The sequence below is a fragment of the Centrocercus urophasianus genome, unplaced genomic scaffold (assembly GCF_019232065.1).
Source record: "Centrocercus urophasianus isolate 14NV4802_14NV808 unplaced genomic scaffold, USGS_Curo_1.0 seq_33, whole genome shotgun sequence".
Lineage (NCBI taxonomy): Eukaryota > Metazoa > Chordata > Aves > Galliformes > Phasianidae > Centrocercus > Centrocercus urophasianus.
The window spans coordinates 3475007-3502218 of record NW_024884900.1 but is presented as its reverse complement, the minus strand read 5'-3'; the positions used below and the strand labels follow the sequence as shown (position 1 = coordinate 3502218).

The window sequence follows — 27212 nt, the reverse complement described above, 5'->3', positions numbered from 1 at the left end:
GCTGACAGCTGAAGAGGTAGAATCTATAGAGGCAGATACAGCCAACCGTTGGCAAGGAGTCTGCATTAGCAGGGCATCTCCCACGCCATCAGAATCTGCAGCCACTGTGAAGTCGCTGATAAAATCATTTGATTTAGGATGTTCAGGTATGCTGTATACTGTAGTGGGGTTTTTTTCCTTCTTTTTGAGTGATGAATATGTATTTCTTGTCATTTTTTTTTGTGTTGCTGCTTAGTGGAAATGTTCTGTCAGTGCTTGGTTCAGACGTACTATCTGTGAAATGTCACTGTGTCATTGGTTCTGCTGAGAGGAAGATGGCTGGTTTTGAAACACAATCGTTTCTATGCTTTTTCTTTAAAGGTAGCACTGGACAAAACATCACAGTTCAAAAGGTCCCTAGGAGCCCTCTAAGTGGAATTCCAGTGAGGACAGCCCCTGCAGCTGCTGTTTCCCCCATGCAGGTACGAGGAACTCTTTCAATCACTGGAGAGCTTGGAGAATGGATACTTGGAGAATGGATAGATGCCATGTTTGAATGACACAGCTTCAGTGTGCCAACATATGTATGTGGACAAGGGGAAAGGGAAACTCATCTGTTTATTTGCTGTGGAACATCAAATGCTTTAGTACTAACAAAAAGGATCAAAGTTTGCCTTTGACTTCGGTTTAGAGGTCTCAGTGGACGGATGTGAACTCCTTGGAATACAATTCTGAACTTTAATCACAGTTATCTAGAAATTAAGTTTTAGTTATTGGTAGTAAGAATGAAAAACATCTGCATGAGTATGATGGCTAGTATTTTTTAATTCTCTTTTATACATTTTTTTGTTTCACAGAGACATTCTGTTTATAATAACACAAAGCCAGCCAGCAAAGGTGTTGTCAAGCACACAGATCTTTCAGACCTTCCACTTGCAGGTAAATTGCAGTAAATGTACAAATATTGCTGCTTTTGCCAGCATTGTCATTAACTGTTAGTCCTTCTGGGCCACTTTTCCTCTTCACATATGGTCAAAGAAAACACGAAAATATGTCTTTAGAGTCTGTCTTAAGGAGCTTATTGATGTTGTCATGTTTCCATTCCCATCTTGATTGTAGCCTTAGAAAAAGAAAAAGAAAAAAAAAAAACAACTGATGCACTAGGGTTTGCCAACACAAACTTGCCCTCTTTATTCCAAAGTATCCATGGCACCTCTCTAATCCATGCTGTGGAACTGGAGAGGGTTGAATTTTGTTCAGTGTATGTGTGTTTGGAACAAGTCCAAAACACTGTCTTTTGGGGACCTGAATATTTTTGAATTGAGCTTCATTTGAAATACATCAAACATTTCAGATACAGATGGGACCATTTTAGGAGCAGTCATGTTTAGGGTTGAAAGAGTTTGTTTTGAGAGTTCTCAAGAGATGCACTTGTTTTTATTTCACACTTTTGTTCTCTTAACATTCTTTTTTACTGATTTCTGTTTCCCCTTTTCTCTGGGGCCCTTTATTTTGCTTATCTAGTCTTGAATTTAGTTACTGCACTGGAATTGAAGTTGGTACCAATAGATGACCAAATCTGTGAAGACAGATGAAAAATTATATTCATGTAGTCAAACTGAAACTATAGGGAGAGAAAAAAGGATCAGTCAACTTCTTCAGTGGTAGATTGAATTTTCTGCAGTAAGTTTGCTAATACAGGGAGAAATTGGAACCCGCTTTCATTTTTAAACTCTTCAGATACTTTGGTAAAATGCCCTTTCCGCCATTCAAAAATGAAAAGATACCGGATCTGAACAGCAAAGCAGCTTACAGGGATGGCAACATAAACAACATCTTTGTTTTTTGTAGTCTGTGCTACCAGCTTCTGTATGAGTAAATGATAGTTGAGCAGAGGTTATTAGTGGAACAGATAGTTTACTTAGATTTATCAATTGATTTCCAGGAAATCTCTTGCATGAAAATGTGCTCTGATCCTACACAGAACACAAGACTCTTAAAATCTCTATCGATTCATTCCATGGTGAAGCAATCTGTCAACTGTGATGTATTTCGAGTCCTTAATAATACATATCCCAGGTCAGGATGTGGATAATTGCTGTTATTACCTATAAACTATTGTTCTATGGAAATCCATTGAAATCAACAGATATTTGATTAACTATTGTGTGTTAAAATTTATGGTCACTTACCTAATGACTTCCTATGTCTATCATTTCTCTTTGTACCTGGATTTGATTTAGCCCCAGTAATTCATTGCAAGTGCTTTCTCACTATGAAGTTGTAATAGCTCTGGTTCCAATCTAAATAACCCTAGAAGGCAGTTGATCCAAGTCCTGTGCAAACAAGACTGAATTAAAAAATATCCCCAAGGAAATTCAGAGTTGAAGTAGTCTCCATGATAATAATCTTCTGGCTGATTCTATCTGACTAATATTACAGCAGCGTCCTGTGGTGTCCTTAATCTGACCCAAATGTGCTGTGGTTGAAGAGGAGAGTAGATTACTTTGCAGAGAGTGATGATCTGAGTATGATCTTTTCAGTTAGAATCAGAATTTGACTGATTCTGTCCTGGAGTTTCTAGCAGCACGAAGCAAGTCAGAGGAAGTGTATTATTCATGCAAGTGAGACACAAAGTACAGAGCTGGATAGCATTGCCTGCACCACTTCAGGCACTTCTGTATAATTTAAGCCAGTAACCACAAAGTTTGTTTTAGTTCATGCAAACTGATCATGCTAACAGGATGTGATTTTTTTTTCCGTAATCATGTTGCGTATTTTTCATGTGATTATTATCCCATTTCTTTTTCCAAATTGCTCCTTATATGCCCTCATCTCTCCCTTCTTTTCTTTGTAGCTATGTGCTTCCAATAGCTTTTATTCCTGTCTGGGAGCCATCCTTTTCTTTCTTGCACCATGCTTGAATGCATCCTGACTGGTTGGCTCAGCATTTCCTATTTGAATCATGCCATTAGCCAAGCTCAATTATGCTAATGACAGTTTAACAGTGCACTTCCTTACAGGCTAGTGAGAAACCTTCATTCCTCCTCATAATATTTGGTTTTATTTATTGATATGCCCTTTGTTGTAGATCTGTTTCTCTAAACAGAATATTCTAAAGTACGAAAAGGTTCCAGAGCCATCTGGAACAACGTGCTTGTCTGGCAAATGCTGTAACACTTCTGCTGAAAATAAATGTAGGACCGATGCAGTGATAGTACACTTTGCTGAAACAAAGATAAGAAGAGGAATTCATACACTTAGGCATAAATTATTTAATAATTAATATGGGGAAGTAAGTGAAAAGGAAGCGAGAATATTAAATGATCTGCATTCACTTAATTTTTGATAACAACTCATAGTGTGCTGCTCATAGATTCTGGCTTGTTGACAGCTTGTCTGCCGAAAAGAAAACACCAGTTTTCCCAATATTACCCAACACTCTACTTGATAATTGAGAGGCATGAAGATAATTTGATTTCTATGATCTCCTTGGCTTCTGTTCAAAAACTTATCAACTTCGGATTCCATGTCTACTAATTTTGTGGATTTTATATGTATAACCATATAATAAAAACAATATATAATATATGTAAATGCGTAATAGATGTAAATAATAATAATAATACAGCTGCATTTCCTATGAACATATTGAGAGCTCCCAAAGTCATATTACATAGGATGGCAGGCATCGTGTGCTAAAAAATGCCTTTTACTGCTGCCTTGAACTGGTTGCATTCAGGAGCGAAGAGGCTTTCATGTTGCATGTCTTCTGGTGGCAGAGAAAAGCAAGTGTTATACTAGGGCTGGTCAGACCTCTGGTGAAGATATCTGGTAATCAGCTTTTGAACATTTCAGTTTGTAGATTTTGGTATTTCCCCTCATTCACCTGAGGCCCCTACCCCCCAGCAGGAGTATCAATCACAGGAAACCAGGCAGTCCGTATTGTTGAAGTCATCAAAGCCATTCCTTGTTATGATCACCTCTAATCTGCTCAAGGTTTCCTAGCCCCATGTGTGTTTAATGAACAAATGAGTACATTTGTTTAGAATCAAAACAACAGACTGCATATTGTGTGCTGGGTGGCAGGACAGTAATTAATCAAATTCCTCAGACTGCAAGCTGGCAGCATTTTTTTTTTCTTTTTCAATTCCCACAGACCTTCTGAAGGGGAGAAACGAAGAGCTGAAACCGGACCATTACCTCCGAAAAAGCCCCTCCCTGGAATCCCTGAGCAAACCCCCTATGGCCTTCAGCAGCAGAATGCTTAACTCTACCCCCAGCAGCTTGAAACCCCAAAGCAAACTCAGGTACCAGCTAAGTCTCCTGGGAAAAACAGCACACTGGACGGATTTGATGTATTATCTGGAACCAAGACTGATGTTTTAATTAACAGACTCTTGTCTCCAGTAGAAAGCCTGCTGGCTAGTCTGTCTAGCTCTGAATTACCAGACTGTATAAACTATACTAGATTCAAATTTCAAAATTCAGACTATAGTAAAAACAATTATCTGTAAGATGAGCAATCATGACAAAATGAGGATAACAAATTTTCAGGAGCCATTAGTTGTATGCCAGAATACCATCATTATCTTACTGTAGCTTTGCACATTATAGTGAGTTAAAAGCTAAAAGCTTTGAGGCCTACAGGAGAGCCAGATACATAATTTTCCTCTGATCTCCACCATTATTCTCAAACGTAAAAGCTGTAGGGTAGAGACTATGCAATTTTGATTGTTGGTCTTTAACAGTCCTCTAGGCCTTCACAGCAATACAGGCTGCAGTTATTTCAGTTAAATCAAGTGTTTGTTCTGCAGCACCTCAATTGGATGCTAATTGGTGTTACAGATTCTTTAAGTAGGATGTTTGCTCTGAAGGCTGTAACAATTTGGTTTCCATTTGGGTTCTGTGCTGCCATCCTATTTTGTCATATGGATATTATTTCAGTAGCACTGAATCACACAAGCCACTGATTAGTCCTCAGGTACAGGGGAACAGGTTTTGCATGGGGAAGAGCAAACAATCCTCCTTTCACATGTTTGAGGCCAAGTTTGGTGGAGCCATGCACAACCTGATTGAGCTTTTGAACTGGATAATGCTCAAGGTCCCTTCTGACCCCAACCATTCTGTGATGAAGCCTCCCTCATTTTTACCTTGAACCCAAATTGCTGGATTGACTTTATGTACAGGAAGACCCTGAGCTGAGATCTGGCTAGAGAATCATCAGACCCCCTGCATATCGTGGAGATCTTCAAGACCCATTTGGGTGCTATTCTGCTCAACCTATTGTAGGGAACCTGCTTTTAGCAGTGAAGTTGGACTTAATTATCTCCAAAGGGCCCTTCTAATCCCTATGATTCTATGATTCTATTTATAAACTCGGGGGGGGGGGGAGGAGGAAAAAGAGACTTAAAATGTACTTTGTCTTCTTCTCCCTTCCGCTCCCTTGGATCAGTGTGGAGAGAAAGGACCCGCTGGCAGCCCTAGCCCGGGAGTACGGCGGTTCGAAGAGGAACGCTCTGCTGAAATGGTGCCAGAAGAAGACTGAGGGCTACCAGGTACATCTTCACTTTTCTCTAGAAAATAATTCATGATTTTTTTTTTTTTTTTTTTTGTCTGCAGGAAGTAAGCAACATCATTTCAAAGAAATACGTGCATTTCAGTCTGCTGATTTTTACCTTTATTTCTGCTGGATGTTTCTGTCCTTTTCCTTCCGATTTCTTTAGCACTGCAGTCCCTGGTATCACGTTGTTGTAAGTTGTGCAAGGTGAAATGTTTCCTGCACCAAAGATAACTGATGTTCAGAGTTAGTGTGTATGAGCAGCAGCTTCAATTTGATACCAGTTTTTGAAATGACTTTTAATACATTTTTGTGTGTCACAAAATTTACGTATTTACTGGTGTGGCCTTGAGAAAATTGCACTTTAGGACGCCACTCTTTCTCACCTGCTGCAGTTTAACAGAATTCTGCAAAGTGAGTTTTGACGGTTTGAGAATATGTAATTTCTTTGTGCAGTGATTTTTCACTGCTAAACAGGCATTAATTTTGTCCAGTTCTTGTATGGCTGTTGCTGTGCTCATTAAGCTCAGACTCGTGTTTGTACATAGATAAGTTAGATCTTTGATTCTGCTTGTAACTGAGCCGGAGAAGGCAGTTTTAGACAACAGTTCATCCTGTGCTATATGCTGGCTGTGCAGGACAGTCTTGGTTTGATATAATGTTGAGATATTTTTTTTCCTTAAGAAAAATATTGTTTGTTACTTAGAACAGAGGACAAAAGCAGTTATCACCACATGATATGCACCCTGGAGCATGTCTTTAATAAAAGCAGAGTCCAACTTTTAAAGTCAATAATATTTTTTTCTTCACAACATCTCTTTATGAAGCATTAGCTACAGGGGGCAGAAGATTGGAAGGAAAGACAGTAGCTTTTCCTTTAATAAACCGATCTATAGAAGTTCAAGTTGTTTCTTAGCACTGGCATATTTATCTGATTTGCACAAACTCCAGAGAAGGACAATCAGCAGAGAAAGCTCTTGGCTTCAGACACACCTTACAAGCACTAAAGCCAAGGTTAGATTACCTCCAATCATGTGATGCTGCCTTAGCGCTGTTCTGCAATGTTGCATCCTCTGCTCTGTTGAATTTATAGTCTTTTGTATCTCACCTTCTGAAATTCTCCTGGTCTTTCATTAGAACGTACTGGGGGAATATTTCCATCCAGCATTCAGAAAATGATTGGCAAAATGCAACTTTTCCAAGCCTAAATTGTATTAAGCCAGAAAAACCATCTCTTGGGTTAGACTTTCTCCTGATGGTGTTGTCTTTTTTTGTTGTTTTAAATGTCAGATATAGTGAGTTTCCTCCACTTCTCCTAAAACAAACAAACTCATCAGAGTTCACTGTAAGGGAGGCAGTCTGTAGTTTCCTTTGTATAGTTACACCCAGGTGGGACTAATGGTAATACTTTCAGAAATTGTGTGGCTTTGTGAACACACAGGCCTGGTGCTGTAGGTACCAGTCTGGTAACTAGAGTGACAAGTATTCCCTCTGTGACAAAGTAGAAAAGGAATTTTGTTTTTCTGTGCTGAACCCAAGTGGTGGAGCTGTGTATCAGATAGCAGGCCACACAGGAGGTATGCAAGGCAGTCTATTTGTTTTTCCTTTTGGTATCAGCCTCTGGAGGAAAGTATGTCCGTGGGTCAGAGGACAATGCGTGTCTTTGCTTTATACGTGGCTGCTGGATGTTTAGATGATGTTTCAGGAAAAAAAAACTTTGCCATTTTGATTCCTGCTCTGATGAGATTCCTGTTGTGCTGGTGGCTGTCCTCCATCATTACCATTTCTAATGCAGCAGAATGAGTCTTCGGCAGCCTTCAGAAAGAGCAGGGATGGTGCTGACAAACACTGTAAGCCAGGAGAGCCCGAGAAATTCAGTTCGTGATGCGGGGGGGCCTCATTGCTCAGAGCATAAGATTTCAGAGTAGAAATTGAAATCAAATGAACCAAAGGATAAACAATTCACTGATTTATGGTGAGAGTCTTGCCTCTCTATCCTTACTGCTTCATCTTGAAGCATTATCTCTTGGACATTCTTCTTCAGACTTTTGTTTCCATCGTGCCCTCTGTGGTGTATTCACTGACTTTTCTTGAACTGGCTTTTCCCTGACCCTTGCACTCATGTGATAAGTCTGATATTAAGCTCCACAGGGAGTTTTTTTTTCATTCTTGAGTACAAAGCCCTGGAGTGGAGTAAAGAACGTCATCCTCCTTCCTGCCTTACTCGCAGCTCTGGTGGGAATGAAGTAATGAACTCTAGCAAGCAGAGCCCTGATGACATGCATGACTCTTTTCTGTGCGTAATATCCTTGTCTGTGAGGTATCATCTGTGCAAGTTCCTGTATATTCTGTCATGGTCTTTCTAACATGAAGCCCAGAACCAAAAGTCGCTTTGGATGCAAGCTATTTTCATCCTGGTGACGCAGTGGAAGGAGAGAAAATGAGACTTGATGCTTAGCTGCCTAACTTCTTTTTTCCACTGACACCATGTACTGCCTTCCAACATCTAATATTGACAATTATAATGTGAGCTGGCGAGGAGGAGGGGAATTCCTTTCTGTTTATATTGTGGAGATACCAGATTTCATTAAATGATACAAGTAAAATGAATTAGAATAACTAATACGCTCATGAGCTTCTACTACCCATGTCCCAGATTCCTGGGAGAAAGCTGGATTAGTGACCTAGGAGAGTATTTGGGGATAAGACCTAAGGACCAATGCACGAGGCTCCACTTTTAAATGCTTTAATCCATACAAGGCTTATACTATAGATAGAAATTTACATCCTGCTGCTGGCATATATCCTTACACTGACTACAGTGGAACATTCCTTGGCTTTTAGCATCAGTGTGCTGTCCCCCTGGAGGCAATCTCATAAAACAAGAGAGGAACACTGGAGGGAGTTGGGAGAAATGCGACATAAATGAATGTTGGCCTGGAGAGTTTGATTTGTTTTTGAAAAAAAAAGATTAAAAAAAATATTGCACGAGTTTCCAGTAACTGAGAAAAAACATGAAAGCATCTGTGACTCTGATCTGCTACCATTTCTAAGATCCTTATTCAAACAGTGATTTGATATTAAAAAAGATACGAATACTAAGGAGAGAGTAATTATTTAGAAAGTGAAGAAGCTCTAGAATGAAAATAAAGTTGAAGTTCAGCTTAATCGCAATAAAAGAAAAAAAAAAAAAGAGATGTCAAACACTATGGTATGTTCTACCATATGATTTCAGTTGTTATATTTCAGTGCTGGGTGAATACCTTCTGGCATCTTAGGCATCGATTTTTGAATAACCATGCAGGAGAAGTGCTAAAAAAAATGGCAGCAGTAAGAAGAATAAAAAGTGTGAAATAAGGCTTTGGCTTTGGGTTCAGCAGCTTTTTGCAAAACCTCCCTAGGAAAAAACTCCAGCTTGGAAAAAACAAACCAAACACCCTTAATCTAAAGTATGGCTCCCTGTAAGAATTTTGCACTGGCACATCTCTTTGGCTGGATAGATATAGACTGCTCCTCCTTACTCTGTGAATTTGCTGATATCGTGGTTTATAATGTGATGAGGGTGATGAGATGACCGAACTTGAGTACTGCTTTTGTGGTTCCGAAGCTCAATTATTACAAGTCCTTTCAACCACAGAGCCTGCTGAGAGTAAGTCATTTGTGTTAAAATAGCTCTTGTTCTGTTGTCTAGTGTTTTTGTTGTTGTTTTTTTCATTTATTTTAAAGTTATAATCATAGCAACAATGTGAAGCAGGAGGTGGGTGCCTCTGTTCTCATAGGCTCTGTTCCCATGAGCTGTAACTCCTGAAAGCTGCTGAAAGTCATTCTTGTAGCATTATCACCTCCCATAATGATATCATTAGTGACTGTGGTGTTATTTGAGTGCTCAGGTTCTATTTGCTCTCTGTGGAGACCATTTGTCAAGAGTCCAAACCTCTCTAGATTAAGTCTATTGCTATCCGCAGATGTGCTGTGAACACATGGAGCATCAAGAGGCACTTAACCCACCATCGTCAGAGCTCAGGATTATTGTTTCTGCCTCATACTCTCCTTAGAGAGGGAGGGAACTTCTGCCATGTTAATAAATATCGTTTGCTTAGAAGCACTGTTCACGTTTTTTCCAGCAGCTATGCCTCCATCCTATGGCACAGAGGAAAAGAGAACCTGAGACTTTTCTCTAAAAGTACCATTGTGGTAATTAGTTTAAGCAATATTAAAGTGAGCTTAATGGGACCCATTCAGGATCTGCTCCTTGAAGAACTACCATCCTTTATAATGAAGCCACCTGTGTGGTTGTCTTAAGTAGGGGAATGTGAAATAGGAGGTGGTAAAGAACGCTCTAGAACAGACAGGGGAAAATAGCACCTATACCTCTGAAGATGTTTTTCTTTCATAGTTTCCCTGCCTGTGCATGCAAGCCATTGCCTTGTAACATGACAACTTATGTAACTTATGCACTTCTGCTCACATATAGGGCAGTGCCACCCAATTTCATGCCTCTGGAAGAATCACACCGGCGTGCAGAAAGTCTTTAGTAGCATGATATTTACCTAACTTTCATAGCTGCTTCTGGAAAAAGTAATTCCTTTTCATTATTCTGCACGAAGTGTGCTAGCAACTATGAGCAAAGCTAGAAGAAAATGATTTATTTGTTTCCCTGCCTTATTTGGAGTCACTTAACATTGCAGTAAGTTCCAAGAACACTGTGCTGTTTCAAAAAGTATTCTTAGGAGCATGTAGAAACTATTTTTAGGGCAATACTCTCTGACATTGTATTGTTTGGTCTGAATTAGCAAAATACAAAAATCTGTACCCCCAGCATCCTGAATATTTGTCTGGAAAGTTGTGAATTGTTTTCTGAAGCTTCAATTTCTTAAGACACAGGGAGTTTTAGGGCTCTGGTGAGATATCCTGGGGGTATCTGTGTTCTTTGTATCTTCTAGAAATACAGAATGGCATGGAGAAGAGTCTGAGTACTTCAGCCTTCGTCTTGTGTGTTTGTATTAATAGCAGTGCCTTTCAGATGTGCTTCAGATAGTTATTCAAAACGAAGAAAAAGGCCTGTCCTGAAGTATTCCTGCTATTACAGCTATCTTAGCCTTGAAAGACAGAAATTGGAAGCAAATTTCTTCCAAGCATAACCGAAAAGTCATTAAGTACAATTCTGAGTGCCCATACTGCATGAAGCTGGTATATCAGACCATGTGAAAGTTGCAGTGTCTGCATTGCATTATGTTCTTCATGCAGCAAGGATGCAAAAGCGTGGGGAGAAAAACAAGGGCTGTGCCAGTGTGTGCTGTTTGTCAAGTAATTGTAGCAAGAGACTGGTTGACCAGTGGTTTGGAAACAGTTACAAAGCTTTTATATTTGTTTTAACTGTCACCCAAAGATGTACAAATGCACATAGGCTGATGAGGGTATAAAGTTCACTCTGGTCTGGTGATCAGAGGCCAATGCGTTTGCAGTAGGGAGGTGGATGCTGCTGCTGGACGAAGCAGACAAGATGCTTATTTCTCAGCTGCTACAGCATGCAAATGTACTAAAGGGCTGTGTGTTCTGGGAAGAGAACCAAAAAACTCCTTCATGACCATGCCTGAAGAAGAACACTGAAAAAAGCACCTCCAGACTTCAGTGACAGCCATCTATTAATTCCAAACAGTATTCCTGGAGGAACTCCTCTATGAATTCCTATTTCTTCTGCCACACCAAGCTGCACGTTTTGGATTAGATTTCTGTTTACTCAGAGCCTGCTGAGTAAACAGAAAAAGCTATCTGTCTTAGTATTTACCAATGCCATTAATGCATCAGAGTTCTTCTCTGGTGCACAATGGCGTGCGTTCTAAAGCACCACACACTAGCAGATCTGGTATGAGAGGGCGCACGTGTTTGTAACAGCACTGTGCCCACAGTGCTCAACACATTTTGACATTCAGAAGCGGAACGTATGTGCAGTGAGGTTTGGTAGGAAGTGGGGTATGTGGTGTATTTCTGAGAACTGGTTAAAATTTCTGCCTGAGTTTTTTTTCAATTGTTGCAGAAAGTATTTTAGTTTTGTGAAGAGGATGTTGACTTCAGAGAGACTTTTCCTATCTATGCGAAAATTGAAGGGAATCTTAGGAAAAGCCATCTAGATGGGAGGGTCAACCCCGTGTTTAAATGAAAATTGATAATAGGGGGATAGGAGTTTTGCTCCTGAGTCTGTTTTGGGCCACCTCTGTGATTGTGGCAGTCTTGCATAACATTGCCTTGGTTTTCCAGGCTGTTAAAATACAAATCATCTTATCATCTCAGTGGATAATGATGAGTTTCAGTCACGTCTGGAAAGGTGCTCTGATAACAGGGCAATACTGAGGGTTTTTAATAATGGAAATTGAGTATGAATTTTCAAGATATTCCTGATTCTTTTCCAGAATAATTCTTTTCTTCTTCTACATAAAAGCACTCAGATAGCTGACTGGGTATATGCAGTTTCTCTTTATGTCCCAGCTGAAGCCAGGGCTGGGTCTGGAAAACATGTGTAGCACCCAAATCTTCACGTGTTGGGAGAAATCCATTTCATTACTCATCTGCAAGCCCCCTTTGCAGTGGTGCCAATTCCTAAATGTGCTTCTCCAATGCAGACAACTAATTTGAGGTGAGTTCTACCTTTTTCCTCCCTGCTCCCCCACAAGGGGCTTTATATTTTAAGCAAATAAAAGTCTTTAGATTGGAAGGATAAAATAAATGCCCGTGCAGTGCTCTCACACGTAATTTTCTGTCCTGCTGGGTAATTTTAAAAATAGCATTTACATTCTATCCATCCCAAAGTCCAAGACATTTTCCTTGTGTTGCCTGGCTGCAGTGACAATCAGTGAAAACACTGATTGGTCACCAGCTGGAACAACTCCAAGCTGTGGATTTAAGTGGGAGAGCTGAGCCCTGTTGCTTCTTCCATCAATATTCTGTGCTGCTGGGACCTCCTCCTAACTTGTTTCCATCCTTTTTCATGAGCCTACCACAGTTTGCAGCCTACCCCTCTGCCCAGGAATTGCAGGACGTGTCTGATGGCACAACTGCCCATCAGATAATTAGCAATAACTGTGGGGGCCGTCACTGTGCTCGTTAGCAATTCTGTGCCAGGCTGCTGGCAGGAAGTAGCTAAGCTGCTGCCTTGGACTCAGAGGGCAGTGCGTACCTCCCCAGCTCCCTCCTTTCCTCCCCAGAATGTCTGTGTGGCCATTGGAGCTGTGCTGCTGCATCTTCACTCTTGCAGCCTTGGCAATGAAAGAACACAGCCCGGCCTGTTTCGTCTCTGCAGCTTGCAGCTGTGTGGTGTCCTTTATATGAGATGTGAGAAAAATGATGCAAGTGTTAGCTTTGTTAGCAGGAAAGAATTGGCTTTCAGCAGGTGAGCATAAAAAATATAATTTATACTGAAGAGCAGAGAAGAGGTGAATGAGAAAAACTAATGGCTTCCTGGCCTTGCTGTGTAATCCACCTCTGCCTCTCCAGACACAGCTAACTCTCTCTCTCTGCTCTCCTCTCTCAAAGCTGAGGTGCAAAGAGATAGTTAAGTCCCAGAATGAGGAAGATGTACAAAATCCTGTTACTTTACTGGCCTCCAGAGAGTTCTTTGAAGTAGGTGACCTTAGTAATGAGAATGTTTTCATAGGGTAATTGGTATTCAAAGCTGCTTGTGTTATTTGCTAGGAAAAGTTCACATGCATTGTGTGTAATGTGTGCTGTGCCAGCAATGTGTCTCAAGCTTTTTCCTGATTTACCAGAATTTAGTTTCTTTCTAAGAAGTTGATCTTAATACATTCTAATGAAAAGGAAACCTAAAAACAAATCATAGTGAGATGTTTACCAGTCCACACAGTGCTGGGAGCAATACAGCCAACAGGCAGGAACGGATGCTGCTTGGCTCATTAAGGTGGTTATTTGTATTTACAATTACAGTGATGATATCCATGTCAGTTGCAGCTGTATTTCACCTTGCAAGCCAAGAAAGCAGGTGGTTACACAGTTATGTTATCACGTAGAACTGTAAGCATCTCCCATTTGGTGCCACTTTTGCTTTTATTCTTGTGACAACTTCAGTTACAGCAGCAGCACATCTCCTACAACCAGAACGACAGAGTGAAGCTGCCTTGTAGAGGTCACAGACCTCCTCAGTACTTCATGAAAAAAGAGCTGAGCTTGAAGAATGCACAGATTATTTTATAATGCCTTCACAATCTACTCGGAATGGTATCTCTAAGACAACTTATGTCAGATTATTAGATGGTGCAGAGCTTTAGAGAGCACTGTTACCTATTCTTGCCGGTTTGATCCAATCTGGAAAGGTAATGAAGAACATGAGGCACTCCTGACTTTCTGCTGTATTCTTAGAAATCTTGTTTTAGAAAGACTTGCAGAGATTGGGAGCTAAGAAAAAATCTGTGCTCAGTGCATGACGAAAAGCTTGTTGATTTTCTGCTTTTTAATCATCCCTCCTCCCTGTGGCTATTCTAGTCATCCGATGTAAGAGAGCTGGGTGCTCCTGAGGAAAACAAAAAGTCACAAACTTTTTCAAACACACTAAATGAGAGCCCTTAAAGAGCTGACGCCACTTCCTTACATTGTTTTGTACGTATAATCAGCAGTAAGGTGCACGACTTGCTGACATGTCTTACAGAAGTGTTAGAAGTACAGAAGGGGGGGAGGGGATGGAAACATTGAGTTTCAAAGAGGTTAAAACAATCCTCACTGAGACTGCAGCTGCCCAAACCATTTGAACTGGGGATATTAATATAGCCTGGAGGACAGAAGGTAGTTTGGTTTCCCTTCCAATCTTGGCTAGCAAAATAATACAATAAATAGTATTGCTGTTCCACAAGTTACTCTCGATAGATTTTATTTTTTTTAATCAAGAGGTATTATTTTGTATATTCCATTTATGAGTAAAAGATTTGTAAGAGAATTCAAGAAGTTTCCTGGTAATAGATTGACATTTTAAATGTGAAAGGTAAATCACTTCAGATTTGCAGCCACTCATTTGAAATAATTGTGTGCAATTGTCCAAGCCATCTGGGTGCACCCTATAATTACAGAAGAATCCTGGCAGTCTTCAATTTTAGGCATTCATGCCTTCCATCCATGTTAACTGGACCTGACCGTGTTTCCAATTCACCTGTATTTCCAGTGAGCTGCCCAGCTGTTTCATATATTTGGAGCATTTCAGATGAACTAGAGAATTCTGTTTGCTCAGATTAGGTCATGCTATGGGGAGCCCTTCTTGTATTACTGCTTAGGCTATGTTTAGTACTCACCTACTCAGGGCTTGGAGTTTAGGTGCTTCCTTTGGTAGAACCACTTTGGCTGAAGCCCACTAACTTGTCCCCCACCACCCTGTTAGGGTGAAACGAATCCAAATTAGATTTGCAGTTTCACACGGCTGTGCTTGAAGGTGGATGAGTGGAGGTGGTCCTTGGGAGTTGCCTTTCAAGGTTCCTTGATCAGATTTTGTATTGGAAAGTCAGCGTCAGGATTTGCTGAGATATGTAGCCTATGGAAGGGAGGATTTTGTCCAGGCAAATATATAGTCTCAACATAATGACTTAAAAGCACCATGTTAAGACTTTTGGTTTGTGAATGTGATGCAGGTCTTTGATTATTGATAGGGAGGAAGAATTCCAGAAAGCTGAGCTGATTAAGGGGGAGCTTTAAAAACAGGCATTTCCCTTTGACTTATTCAATACGTTTAAATAGTTCTGTCTTCAGTACTGAAGCTTATATTTTCTTTGGACTGATATTCAGTGATTAGCCACTCTGGTGCATTCCAGGTCTGCTGTTCTGAGAGGCAGGAGGGCAACTTGTTTGCTGGGGGTGGGTGGGAAGAGAGATGATAAGGATGTATTTATTGCAGGCTTCCTTCGCAGAGTTCCAGTTTAGCTTCAAGCTGATTCATGTTTATAATTCATAATTCTGGGTTTTAAAGAGAAAACTGTGACTCAGAGAGCCATTGCTGCAGGCACAGGATCTGCATGGAGGGAATATCTTGGGTCAGTATTTAACATACTGAGGCTGCAATGAGGAGCATGTGATGTCATTGTTGCTTTTTGCTGAAGACTCAAAGATCCAGCGAAATCTGATGGGGTGGTTGTTTTTTCCTCAGACAAACAAGGAATTGTTTTTAGTGAGAAGAGATCACACAGATTTCCCTGTGGGTCCTTAGGGGGCTCTCGCAGTGCTCTGTTATCTGCAAGCAAAGGTCCTGGTCCTGGAGTGGGGGGCTGATGTTAATGACTTGCAGGTGTTCGGTGCCTTTTGGACTTGGCATGTCACTTGTGCTATAGAGAATACATATGATCTCTAAATAACATTGCCTGGACTTGTTTTTATTTCTTTATTATTTTTTTTTTTTTTGCTTTGCCTTATATCAGGTACACTAAGATACACAGAAATGAATCATGCTGAGTACTTTCAGACAACCAAGCTCCCTGTGTGCTTCTAGATCAGTCTTTTATTGTTCCCACTGCACATATGAACTTTCTTTTGAAGTGAGTGGAGTGTTTTCTCTGACAAGAAACCTGGCTGCTACCCTGGAAATAGCTTTGTCTGGATAACCCTTATGCTATTAGCAGTTCTCTACCACTGCCCCAGCAAACCTTACACTCAGGTCTTTCTGTGCTCCTGCTTTGCCATTCTATTGGGCATGGAAAGATTCTCATGTCATACTCTTGTGGCCTATTGTGGTGATAGGCTGTTTGCTGATAGCATGTACTGGCCTCAGTAAATTTAACACTTTGGTAATTTGGAGGTCAATCCTTTCCCACTAACTGCAGATTGATAAATAATATGTGCTTTTTCCATCAGAAACTTCACTTCCTGTTGCAACTTTATGGCTTAGGCAATGCCAGGATAGTTCTCAGAGTAAAATATTTCTTTCTTGCAATGGTATTCAGCTACTATGTCTCTTTTATCTCCATTGACAGATGTGCTTAGCCCAAAATGCAATCTGGTGGCTAGTACAGTAATGACTGCTGATGATAACCTGCTTGCTCAGTTCATTAAGTTTGTAGATTTATTGCTGCCAGAGTATTTTAACCTGAAATATTCTGAACTCTTTCAGTTTGAATCATATTTTATTGTAGACATTAATTTCTAATCTGAAATCCTGACTGGACAAAGTCCAGGTTGGACAACTAATCAATGAGGCATAAGTGAAAAGCACATGATGAAATACTTACCAGCTGGGTTTTAGTGCTCCTGCGTGAGGTTTTGTATGAGAAATGCAGTAAAAGATCTGTTCTGAGGGGAATCTTGAAAGAGGATGGAAAACAGCTAAATAAATAAAGTTAAGTAGCAGAGAGTGAGAGCTGGCATTCGGTGCACTGAAGATCTGGCTAAAAGGGGATTTCAGGGTGTCTGAGCACCTGTCACAGTGTGAGAGATGGTGCAGCACTGTCGTGTCCTGGAGCCTTCCATGCTTTGAACATTTGGAACTTTTCTAACCACTATCCCTATTGTATTTTTAGCTTCTTGTTGGAACTACAGCAATAAAACGTAGCCTTGAGGATTCCTGGGCACACTGATATGGCTCCATCAGCGCATACAAGAATGTTAGAAAGGTCACATCAAATTCTGTATCTCTAACTTCCCGTTCTTTATCTACCTTTTGTTCAGTTCTCTGTGACGTGCAAATGAAAGCTGCTGCATTGACAGAGAACATAAGAATGCAGACGTGCCTTCATGCAAACAACTCTGCAAATTAGGCACATCTGCCCAGCTCCTGGAAAGCTGCCCACTCAGCTGCTGGTGTTGCCAATATGGAGCCTTTCTCTCATACAAATAAGCACATTCTTTCTTTAGGGCTTGAGAACTAGGTTATGTTATTACCAGTCTGATATGGCTTTCGATAAGGAACTGAATCTTGTTGATCACACATTCTCTTAAAGTATCTCTGTGAAGGCAGCACGAGGTCAAATACGCAGAATCACAGAATGGTTGAGGTTGAAAGGGACATCTGGAGGTCACCTGGTCCAGCCTCCCTGTTCAAGTGATCAGTGTGGCACTGTTAAGGAATGGTTTGTTTCCTCTTACAGAATATTGATATTACCAACTTCAGCAGCAGCTGGAGTGATGGGCTGGCCTTCTGTGCTCTGCTGCACACGTATTTGCCTGCACATATTCCTTACCAAGAGCTCAACAGCCAGGATAAAGTAAGTTCTGTTGTACTTAATCCTAAAAAATCTGCTGAATGCACAGTGAATATTATCCATTTTGATAGAGACACAGTGCTCTAAGATCTTAGAATTAATTCACACAAAATAAAAAGGTGGGAGGAGGAGTAAAAGGCAAATGTCATTTAAGAACTCAGCAGATAGACTGCAGCTTTTTTTTTTTACCTGGGACCTGATCTAGCTGCTTTGCCTGTGAAAATACCAAACCTGGTGTTTTTCAGTATTCAGATATTTGTCCCTTCTTATTTAAACTTATTGTTTGCCCCAGACACAAAGTAGAATTCCAGAATCATACATTGATATTCCTTTTGAACCTTTGTTTTATTCTTACAGAAGAGAAATCTGCTGTTAGCATTTCAAGCTGCCGAAAGTGTGGGCATCAAACCCAGCTTGGTGAGTAACCTACTTTTAGCAAGGGAAGAATTGCTGCCTACATCATTCCAAAGCTTTTGTTGTCGTGTGGCTGGTCAGTCAACTTGCACTGAAAATGCTCATAGTGTGCTAGAGAATGTGCAGCACCATCTCTGAAAGTCTGCGTTGTTTTGAGAAGTCCCAGCAGACCAAATCTGTAGTGTTGTTGAATTAATACAGTTTAAAGTAACTTCTGGGGGTCATCTGGTATTAAAATTGAGAGTATTGACTATGTCTTCCCCTCAGAAGCTTATTTGAGAGATGATTCCTGTTTGCATGGGCAGAGCCCTTTATCTGCCTGCCAGATCGTTTTCTTTCCTTTTGTTTTAGAGTTCTAAGAAACAGAAGGATAATTTTCTTGTTAAACTGTTTTAAAAGCCTTTGCTTAAATCAACAATTTAATGGCAAGAAAGGTAAGATTAATACGAAGGAGGAAATATTATGGGTTCATAAGCTAAATTACAGAACCAGGGACATGAAAAGAAGCAGTAATTTAAATAAAATGAAATTACATAGAGAATTACTCTTTGATTACAGATGGAAGAGACCTTTTCAGGATGTACAGTGTTTAAATAGTTTGTTCTTTGGCTGGAGTTGTACAATTGCAGTCAGCCAGTAGATTGTTCCCATGGACTTTCATACAGTTATGTGGCCTTAACATGCTCTGGAATGGAAGCAGTAGTGTTCAGTAACAAGAGCTACTCAGAGGACCCAGGGATGCTCCCAGTGGAGGTGCTTGACTAAATTTTGACAATATGTCCTATGCAGGAACTCAGTGAGATGATGTACACAGACCGGCCAGACTGGCAGAGTGTGATGCAGTACGTCGCCCAGATTTACAAGTACTTTGAGACCTGAGATGCAAAGCAAGAGGTGGACACAAGTGGGGAAGAGAACAAAGAATGCCACAGATGCACTCGATCACTTTAAAAATCCCCTTGCTCCTCTTCCACAACCAACCTATGCTCTTAGTTTGAAAGAAAGCTCTTCCATAGTTTTGATTACATCTGGGATAAAACCAAATAAATAACCATGTCCATATATTCACACCAAATTCATCTGCAGTTTTGTTTCTGAAGAGGATTCCTTGTGCTATACAATGTTTTCCACAAACTAATCTCTACCGACAGGAGACCTGCCACAAAATGAAGTTTTAAATCAGTGTGGACTACGCTGGTACTCAAAGGAAGCTGGGAGATTAATTCTAATACAAAATCTCACAAAAATGCTCTTCTTGCCCAAATATATTTAACTCATCCCAAATATGTTTTGTTTTCTTCCCTCTGTATATTTTATGAGATGCAATGACAAATGCGTGTGTGTCAAACTTTAACCTGAGTTATTCTCACACATCTGACCCAGTCAGTCTGCTAGTTTTTTTTTTGCCATAGCTTATCCAGTAGGATAACAACACCATCATTTGTAACTTGGAAACCATGCTCTGTTCCACCACCAGTTCGTGAGAGAACTCTGGAAGATACTGTTACTTGCTGGAACTCCATTTCAGATCAAACAGGTGTCATTTCAGAGAAAAACAGCTTGATTACAACAATTTCATTACTATAGCTTGACTGTTAAAAGAAGATGGAGCCTTGTTTCACAGCTGTCTATACAGGCACTGTTAGCATAGGAATATTGCAGATGCAAGTTACTAGCTTTAGTTTACGAGGTGCCAGTAATCAGGTGGTGACTCTCTAAGCAGAATATTGGCATCTCAGTAGTTCGTGGTTTTGTGAACTGAGTAGAGCAACTTCTCTTTTCTGCACTGATCTTTTATAATCAGCACAAATAAGTAAATTCTATGTAGAAGCATAAATCTTGAGACAGTTTATGCCCTTTGAGATGAAATGTAGTCCACAGGGCACTGTTAAATGTTTAGAAGTTACATTACCCTGTTAGAGGGCACAGTAATGTATTGGTAACAATAGAAGTTCCAATTTTACTCTGCAAATTGCAGAATGTTACTGAGTTCCCCTCTTGGTTTCTTGGATATCTTTAAGGTGCCAGAGAAGAGCCTTTCAGCTAGCAATACCATCAACAAGATGTCTGAAGTATGCTGTTTAATTTACTGTTTCTCTTATTTCACCCCATGAAGGTAAATTTTTTTTCATCTACAATGGTGAAAGGATCAAACTCAATAAAGGCTACTTAGTTTGTTCTAGGAGCAGGTCTTAGAGAATGTGCTGTACAGGATCTCAGGCTGCTGGCCACTTTAGATTATGGTGCTGCAAGAAAGGAGTTGTTTAGTTAGCGTGTTGAACCCTGTGACCCAGACCTGATGCTTCATGAATGTTAATCATAGGCAGTTAGGGATCATTTTTCTCTTACAAAAGTTAATAGTGTACGCTTGCTGCTCTTAGCACTTGAAAAGAGCTCGTGAAATGGAAATAGATGATTTCACTGAAGAAACATAATTTTTCTGGGGTACTGCAGGTGCCTGATCTCAGCCTCTGGCTTCCCCATAGTACTTAATTGTGTTTGTTTATTTGTCTCTTTTTTTTTTTTTAATTAGTAAACAAGCTATTTCAAACTTTGGTTTTCTCACAGCAAAAGCAAGATTTAGGGGATAGATGACAGCAGCCAAGGTCAGTGAGTGCCCTGAACAGAAAGGAAGCTGGAAGAATACAGAATATGCCTGTTTCACAGAAGGAGGAAAGCAGCACTTGCTCTGAGTTCCAATTTGACTCTTACTCTAATCCATCACCCTCAGGAAAATCTGGTTCTAATCTTTTGAGTGTCTGTGTGATAAAAAGTGGCCCACACTTGGAATGCCCTTGAACTCTCTGGTGTCGTGCTATACTGTGAGAAAGTGATTGTAAATGCTTGGGCAGAGTTCCTTCCTTGCAAGAGAGTGCTTTCTAGATTAAATTAAGTCTGCAGTAATTTTCAGCATACACTCTGACATCCCTAGAGAGCAGGGGATGCATTGCTCTAAATGTTCTCAAATATAAGTTTCCTGTCATATGGTAAGATGGAAGAGAAAAATAGTTGCTAAGCAGATTTTGTTTAGGAAGGGAGCCACGCTGCACAACTCCTTTGCCTTCTGGATGCAGCAGGCTTTTTTCCCTTGAGGTATCCATTGGCAGAGATCCCAACTCACCAACAGCCTGTAGTTCAAAGCATAGTGAAGTCAACACAGAAAATTCCATATTCCTCAGTGGGCTTTGGATCAGGCACTTGGAGAGATGACAAAAGCTGTTTTCATTCCCAGAGTCTGGAAAACATTCTGAAGTCAGAGGGCTCCACATGATCCAGAAAAGAAAGATCATCTTAACCCTCTGATCACTGGGAGTGCATGTGTTCTGTGTGGCTGTCCAGATGTAAGCTACATACGTATGTTATCTAATATGTCAGTTTCATTTGCTTCAAGCACAGTTTTGACACTTACTCTAATCTGTTTCCCAAAGACTCACTAGCTTTACAAAGCATTCTGCTGCTTGATCTGATGGCTTTCAGTTTTTAACTCAATTTTATAAAGCACTGTTTCTGTCTCTTTGCAGCCTATTTTCTCATTCCTCCCAAAACAGCTCGGTCCAAACTCGAATTCTATGCAGTTCTAATGGTATATTCATGAGAATGCGTTCCCTTACTTGGGAGTTGGAACAAGGAGTTGTCTGTAGAGAACAAGATATTTTTTTTTACCATTTGCTCTGTGTTACTTTCCAGCCTTCAAACCTGCAAAGCATCTCATTTCAAAGTGATGACAATTGGAGATTGAGCTGCTCTTCCGAGTTATTTTCTGAGATGAACAATTGGGTTTATGGGTTCGTTTAAGCTGCTACATTGTTGTGTTTGGTTGTTTTTTCCTTTGGAACATTGCACCGCATCTGACCCAGATCTTCAGAAAAGGCTATTGCTTTTTGAGGCTGCCTAAGAGTTTGAATATAAATTTACGTTTGTCCCATATAAGGTGCTGCAGAGCAGCGTGGTGTTCAGAAAATACGTAGTGTCTGTGAGTTCTTTTAAGGCATCTCAAATTGGAATTCAAAAAATTAAAGTTCCAGCTGCCATTAATGTTACAGGACTTATTAAGATAAGCTACACTGTATAGGAATATTCTTTCTAAATTGGAACACACGGTGCTGTGATATGGATGGTATCAGCAACAGCTTGCTTACGCTACCAAAATCCTTTTTGACTTTGCCTCTTAGGAGTAATAGATTTTTTCCCTGATGCAGGCAGGTGGAATTGCTTTAGCATGTGCTCCTTAAATGTACAGTAGCTCTAGAACATAACTGCATTTATTTGTGTCCTGGGGTAGCCTGTCAGACTCCAAGAAATCGTAAAGCTGATCTTGGTTGAGCACGTGAGAAAAATGTTTAGGATGGGGATTTCAGTGGGGTTCAAGGAGGGATATTGTGTTGTGTGATTGTTTCACTACAGCTGCTAGAGGAAAGGGAATTAAATGTGTAGAAAGTGATCTGACTTCCAGAATTTGTGGTGATTTATAGAAGGTACAGAGTATATCATGATTTGGGAAGGTACAGGGGAGTTGAGAAGAGAGTCAAGAGTCAGCTTTCTAAGAAGGTTTTCTAGAAGGGCTGATGAACTGTTTCTGAAAGTATGCAATGAAACTGCCTGGAGTGAAAGTCCAGTATGTGAGGAGAGGGAACAAGATGGAAAATTAATACCTGTGCCTGTATGGACAGCAAAGGATGTGGATGTCTGTAGGATTTCAGCTTGAGAGTCCTGACTGACTGCCATCTGGAGTGACATTTCTCCTAAGAGAGCAGCCTGGGATGGTCCTCGGAAGATGAAGAGGGAAGAGAACCCAGAGCTCACTGCATTGGCCAGGTTTTCCTTCCTGTGACTGTGATATTCATGGGAATGTCCGAGAGCCAAAGATTCACCGTTTTTCTTGTGCTGCAGTAAGGCAGCCACATTAAGCAGACTCATTTTTGACTTAAGCAGCTTCTCCAGTTTCCATTCAGAGAGACACATTCTGCTGCTTGAGTTTTGGCAGGTTTCTTTTTCTTTTTTTTTCTTTTTTTTTTTTTTTCAGGCTTTCTGTATGATTTTTCTTGTTCTGTGTGTGCAACCAGTATTTGTGAGTTTTCTGTCCAAACCAAATAGGTGCATGCTGACAGAAGGACTGGTTCTGCCCTATTTGATTCCTGACCCAGAGCTCTTCAAAGTCCAGCTTTTGGCTTCACTGCCTTAACTCTCACTTCCTTGGCAATGACAGTAAGAGTGCATTGGCTCATCTGGCTGTAGGTTGTTTGCACCTCCCCCATCTTTCTTTGCTTATGGCTTCCATCTGCAAGTATCTGACAGGTCCAGCTGTCTGCAAAGCTGCACCTTGTCTATCTGATGACATGCAGAGTCCGTATGGGATGAGATTATGCATTTTCCTGTCAGAAGAGGGCTTTTGCCTAAGAAGACTCAGGGCACTGAGCATTAAGACATATTTTTAAACCCAGCAATAACTTCTACTATGCTAGACTCCGTTGTTTTTTGTCAACTCCAGTGCCATTTAGACTCACCCACAAATGCTGTGTAGGAACAAGTTTATAACTTAACTACAGTTAACATTTTTCACAACTGATGGTCTCAACATTTTTAACTTGCACATGTGCCAAGTTCCATTGGGTGGTGCTGGACACAATATTTTTATTGATTATTGGTCCAGACTTGAGTTTCTCATGTGGCATAATCACCTCTAACAGTCAAGTACTTTTAGCTTTCTCTATTGGATACAGATGTTACATCGTGATCTAATTTATACAAAGAGCACATTAGAATGTATATACAAGGCATTGCCAGATTCGGACATGCTAATATTTAAAGATTAACATTATTGAAATGTATGATGCAAAAAAAAATGTAATATTTCTAATAAATCTTTCTCTGTTTCTGATGTTTTTGCAATGTTTCAAATATCTACGTACAGATCTGATTCATCTGCAGACTGCTGGGAAGCAGGGCTCCCAGGAGAGGCTTTAAAACATCCTCATGGTTCATTGTTTCTCCTTCACTGGTAGCAGAGAAAATTTGATCAGAAGCTTCATTTCATAAATACATCAATTTCCATTTTTTAAGTAGATGCATTTGGATGCCTTTCAGAAGATTGTCCTGGGGATAAAGGAGTGTCAAATTCTGAAACAGACTGTATTGAAGACACAGTAAGAAACCATCCTAATGCAAAGGAAAGGAAGGAACACAGGAGACGCCGGTATGTTTCTGCATGAGGAGAGCTTAAATGACTTAGAGGATTTAGGAGGAAGCAGTCAAAAATTGAATACCAAGGACGCATGACTGGAATAACCATAAAGTATAACAAGTCACCAGTAAGGTGGCAAAATGAGTTACAGCTTACAAAGAGCAACTCCACCTGGTGCTGTTACACGTGATGCTGAGGAGTAGCAGTGAGTAGCTGTGTCTGGCTGTGTAGATGAAAGCTTGTGAGAAAGATTCTCAGTTGCATAATCCAAACTTCTTTGCTTTTCCCCACCTCAATATCACGTTTCAGCCATGGGTTTTAAACGCAGGGTTGGTCCCTCCTTGTGGCAATGTCACAGGGAAAGCAGTGTTGTTTTGATGATTTCTCTGATTCAGACAGCTTTACCTCCTGGACATAGCATGACCAAGTGAAACGGCAACGTAGAGTTTCCAATTTTTTCAGGCTGCCACTTTATTTAGAAATCTTGCAATAGCTCACTTAGAAAGCACTAGATTTGGTATTTGTATCTCTTTGGTCTTCTGCAAAGAACTTCTCAGAACCAGCCTTGTCTTACCCTCTGGAGATCTCACCATCATCAGGAATGTGTTATGCACAAAGAGCAGCACTCTGCATTCATCAGTTGGATGATCTTGGATTAAAGCAGTTCATGTCTGTCTATCTAAAGTTCCAATCCATCATCAATCTATTTTATCCTTTTGTCTGTCCTCATTTTTCAGCCATTAATTCTTTAGGGCAATGACTGTTTTTGCTTGAAGTTTATTTAACCTCTAACCACAATCTGGAGTCAACATGCAGTATTGTAATATGACTAATTAATAATCAGGTCAGACTGATTTTGCGATGTTTCACCTCAGGGATGTGAAATCTGCTTGTCTGTCTCACATACTGGTGAGCAAAAATTGCACCTACCAAAGTCTCAGTTCCATTCTCTGTTTGTAAAACAATATGAATCCCTTGATAGCTTGTTGTCAGGGTTGACCCATTCTTTGTACAGTATGGAGATACCAATGGCTAGCAAGGTACATGCTATTGCAGCTGCTTTAGATCATGTTTGCTTTGTTTTTGAGCAAGTGATCAAACAAACTATGTCTATTTGCTGGCTCTTTAAAATCTGTCACCATATTCCTTGTTTGAACTGTAATTGCTACAAAACACAAAGTCATGCTATCACAGATTGTCTCAAAGCTTAAGCCAAACAAGCACTCATAAAAAGATATAAATGTTGAAATGGAGACACTCGACTTCAGTATCTCGACTGAACTGATGCCACTGCCTTTGCCATGGTAACTATACACTGCAAAAATCAATAGTCTTTCCATCAAGTTCTACAGGCTGTAAGATTGTTCTTTTTTTTAATCAGAATTTATTATATTCAGTTGTGTATTATTTGCAAGTATTAATATCTTCAAATTCCCTTGTTCTCTTTCAGAAAACAGATCCTATGTAGGATCAGTTGGTGCTGTACCTGCTGCCAGACTTGGTATTTCTGTTACTGAAGGAAGCTGTGAGATGCTTGCAGGCTCTGCAGCCTCAGCTCTTTTCACAATATACTCCAGTTGCTTTGATTTATTTGTTGGAAAAAGCTGGATTCTCTGTGGAAAATGTCTGTGAGTAATCCATGCTGATATGTTTGCAAGTGGTTCAGCAAGAGACTGGAAATGAGAGTTCAGGCCAATATTTTCCCAGGATTGTTTGTGGCTGGTTGTAGATGAGCGAAATGAGAGGATTTAGGGCTGCTTTGCTGCTAAGTTTGGTTTCACTGCCAGGTGTTTCCTAATGCTTAGAGAGCATAGATTGGACTGGAAAGAAAAATTCTTTTCCTGCCTGGTGCACATTCATCTATCTGAGATGGAGAGGTTTTTATTTGTTTGTATCAGTGCAGTGCCCATGTCATGAACCTCTCTGAGAGCTCACAGACCTGCTCCAAACATAGATTCCAGCACTTGGAGGTTCATAGCCAGCTGGAGCCCTGGCAGAGGCAGATAAAAGCATAGTGCCATGACCTGATCTATATTTGAAGCTGAAGAAAGCACAGTCGGTGCAGTAAAGCTTGAAGCCCAGTATGAGCCCTGGGAGTCTCGGTTTGCATTCCCAAAATGGTCACCGACCCTCCCTGGGAACTGAGGCAGGTGTGCTAATCACAAACATGGTTTGAACCTATGGGAACTCACTTGTGGTTCCCCAAGATGTGATGAAAAGGAAACTCTTGGTTTCGGGAAAAGCTTATTATGTTTTTCAGTCGCCCCCACCTCTGAGCCAACCCTTTCATGTCTCCCCTTAGTCATTAATAATGCTAATTTTGCCCAATATTCCCAGGCTTCTGCTAACTAAATGGACAGAATCTCAGATCCTGGTTCTCTTACAACTCCTGAAAAGTAGCTCAAAAGAAAGGAAAAAAGAAGTGAGGTGCAATGTAGAGGAAGCAGTTTCTTATTGAATCACATAGTGATCAGCTTTCAGAGACAGGCAAGTGTCACACCATGTTGTCTTGGGCTGCCCGGCCACCAGTGGGTGTAAAATAATTCCTCTCTGTGTCCTCTTTTTAGGCTACAACAGACATAGTGATGCTTGAACAGGAGATGCAAGTGAGCATTAGTTAAGGAGCTGAACAGGCTGGAGAGTCATGGACCATAATAGATGGCAGAGAAGCAATACTAATGGTATGAGAAGCGAGTCTCCCAGATGGAGAGTCTGCAAGGGTCAGAACCAGGTGGCTGAATTCTCACAGGTGAAGTTTTGCATTATTTGATGCTGAAATAGTACTGGCACAAGCTGTGTATAGCAGGGCTCTGAAGCAAATTAGAAAAGATGGCATTAGGATTATGGGGGCAATCAGTATTTTTTATTGAGCATAGCAGGAAGAAAATGAAAGCTGTAA

At 40.5% G+C, this 27212-nt stretch overlaps 1 protein-coding gene across 4 annotated transcripts in view; it reads left to right on the top strand.

Moving 5' to 3' along the window:
- The window catches only part of SPECC1 (sperm antigen with calponin homology and coiled-coil domains 1), a 78048-nt gene extending 58538 nt beyond the window's left edge, over positions 1-19510 (top strand). For all 4 annotated transcript variants that reach the window (XM_042830043.1, XM_042830044.1, XM_042830042.1 and 1 more), the window contains 8 exons: positions 1-146; positions 361-461; positions 837-918; positions 4139-4289; positions 5435-5537; positions 17605-17721; positions 18076-18135; positions 18922-19510. In XM_042830043.1, the coding sequence (XP_042685977.1) occupies positions 1-146; positions 361-461; positions 837-918; positions 4139-4289; positions 5435-5537; positions 17605-17721; positions 18076-18135; positions 18922-19011 (850 nt within the window). In that variant the 3' untranslated portion in view covers positions 19012-19510. The remainder of the gene's footprint in view (positions 147-360; positions 462-836; positions 919-4138; positions 4290-5434; positions 5538-17604; positions 17722-18075; positions 18136-18921) is intronic.
- Positions 19511-27212: the final 7702 nt, after the last annotated feature.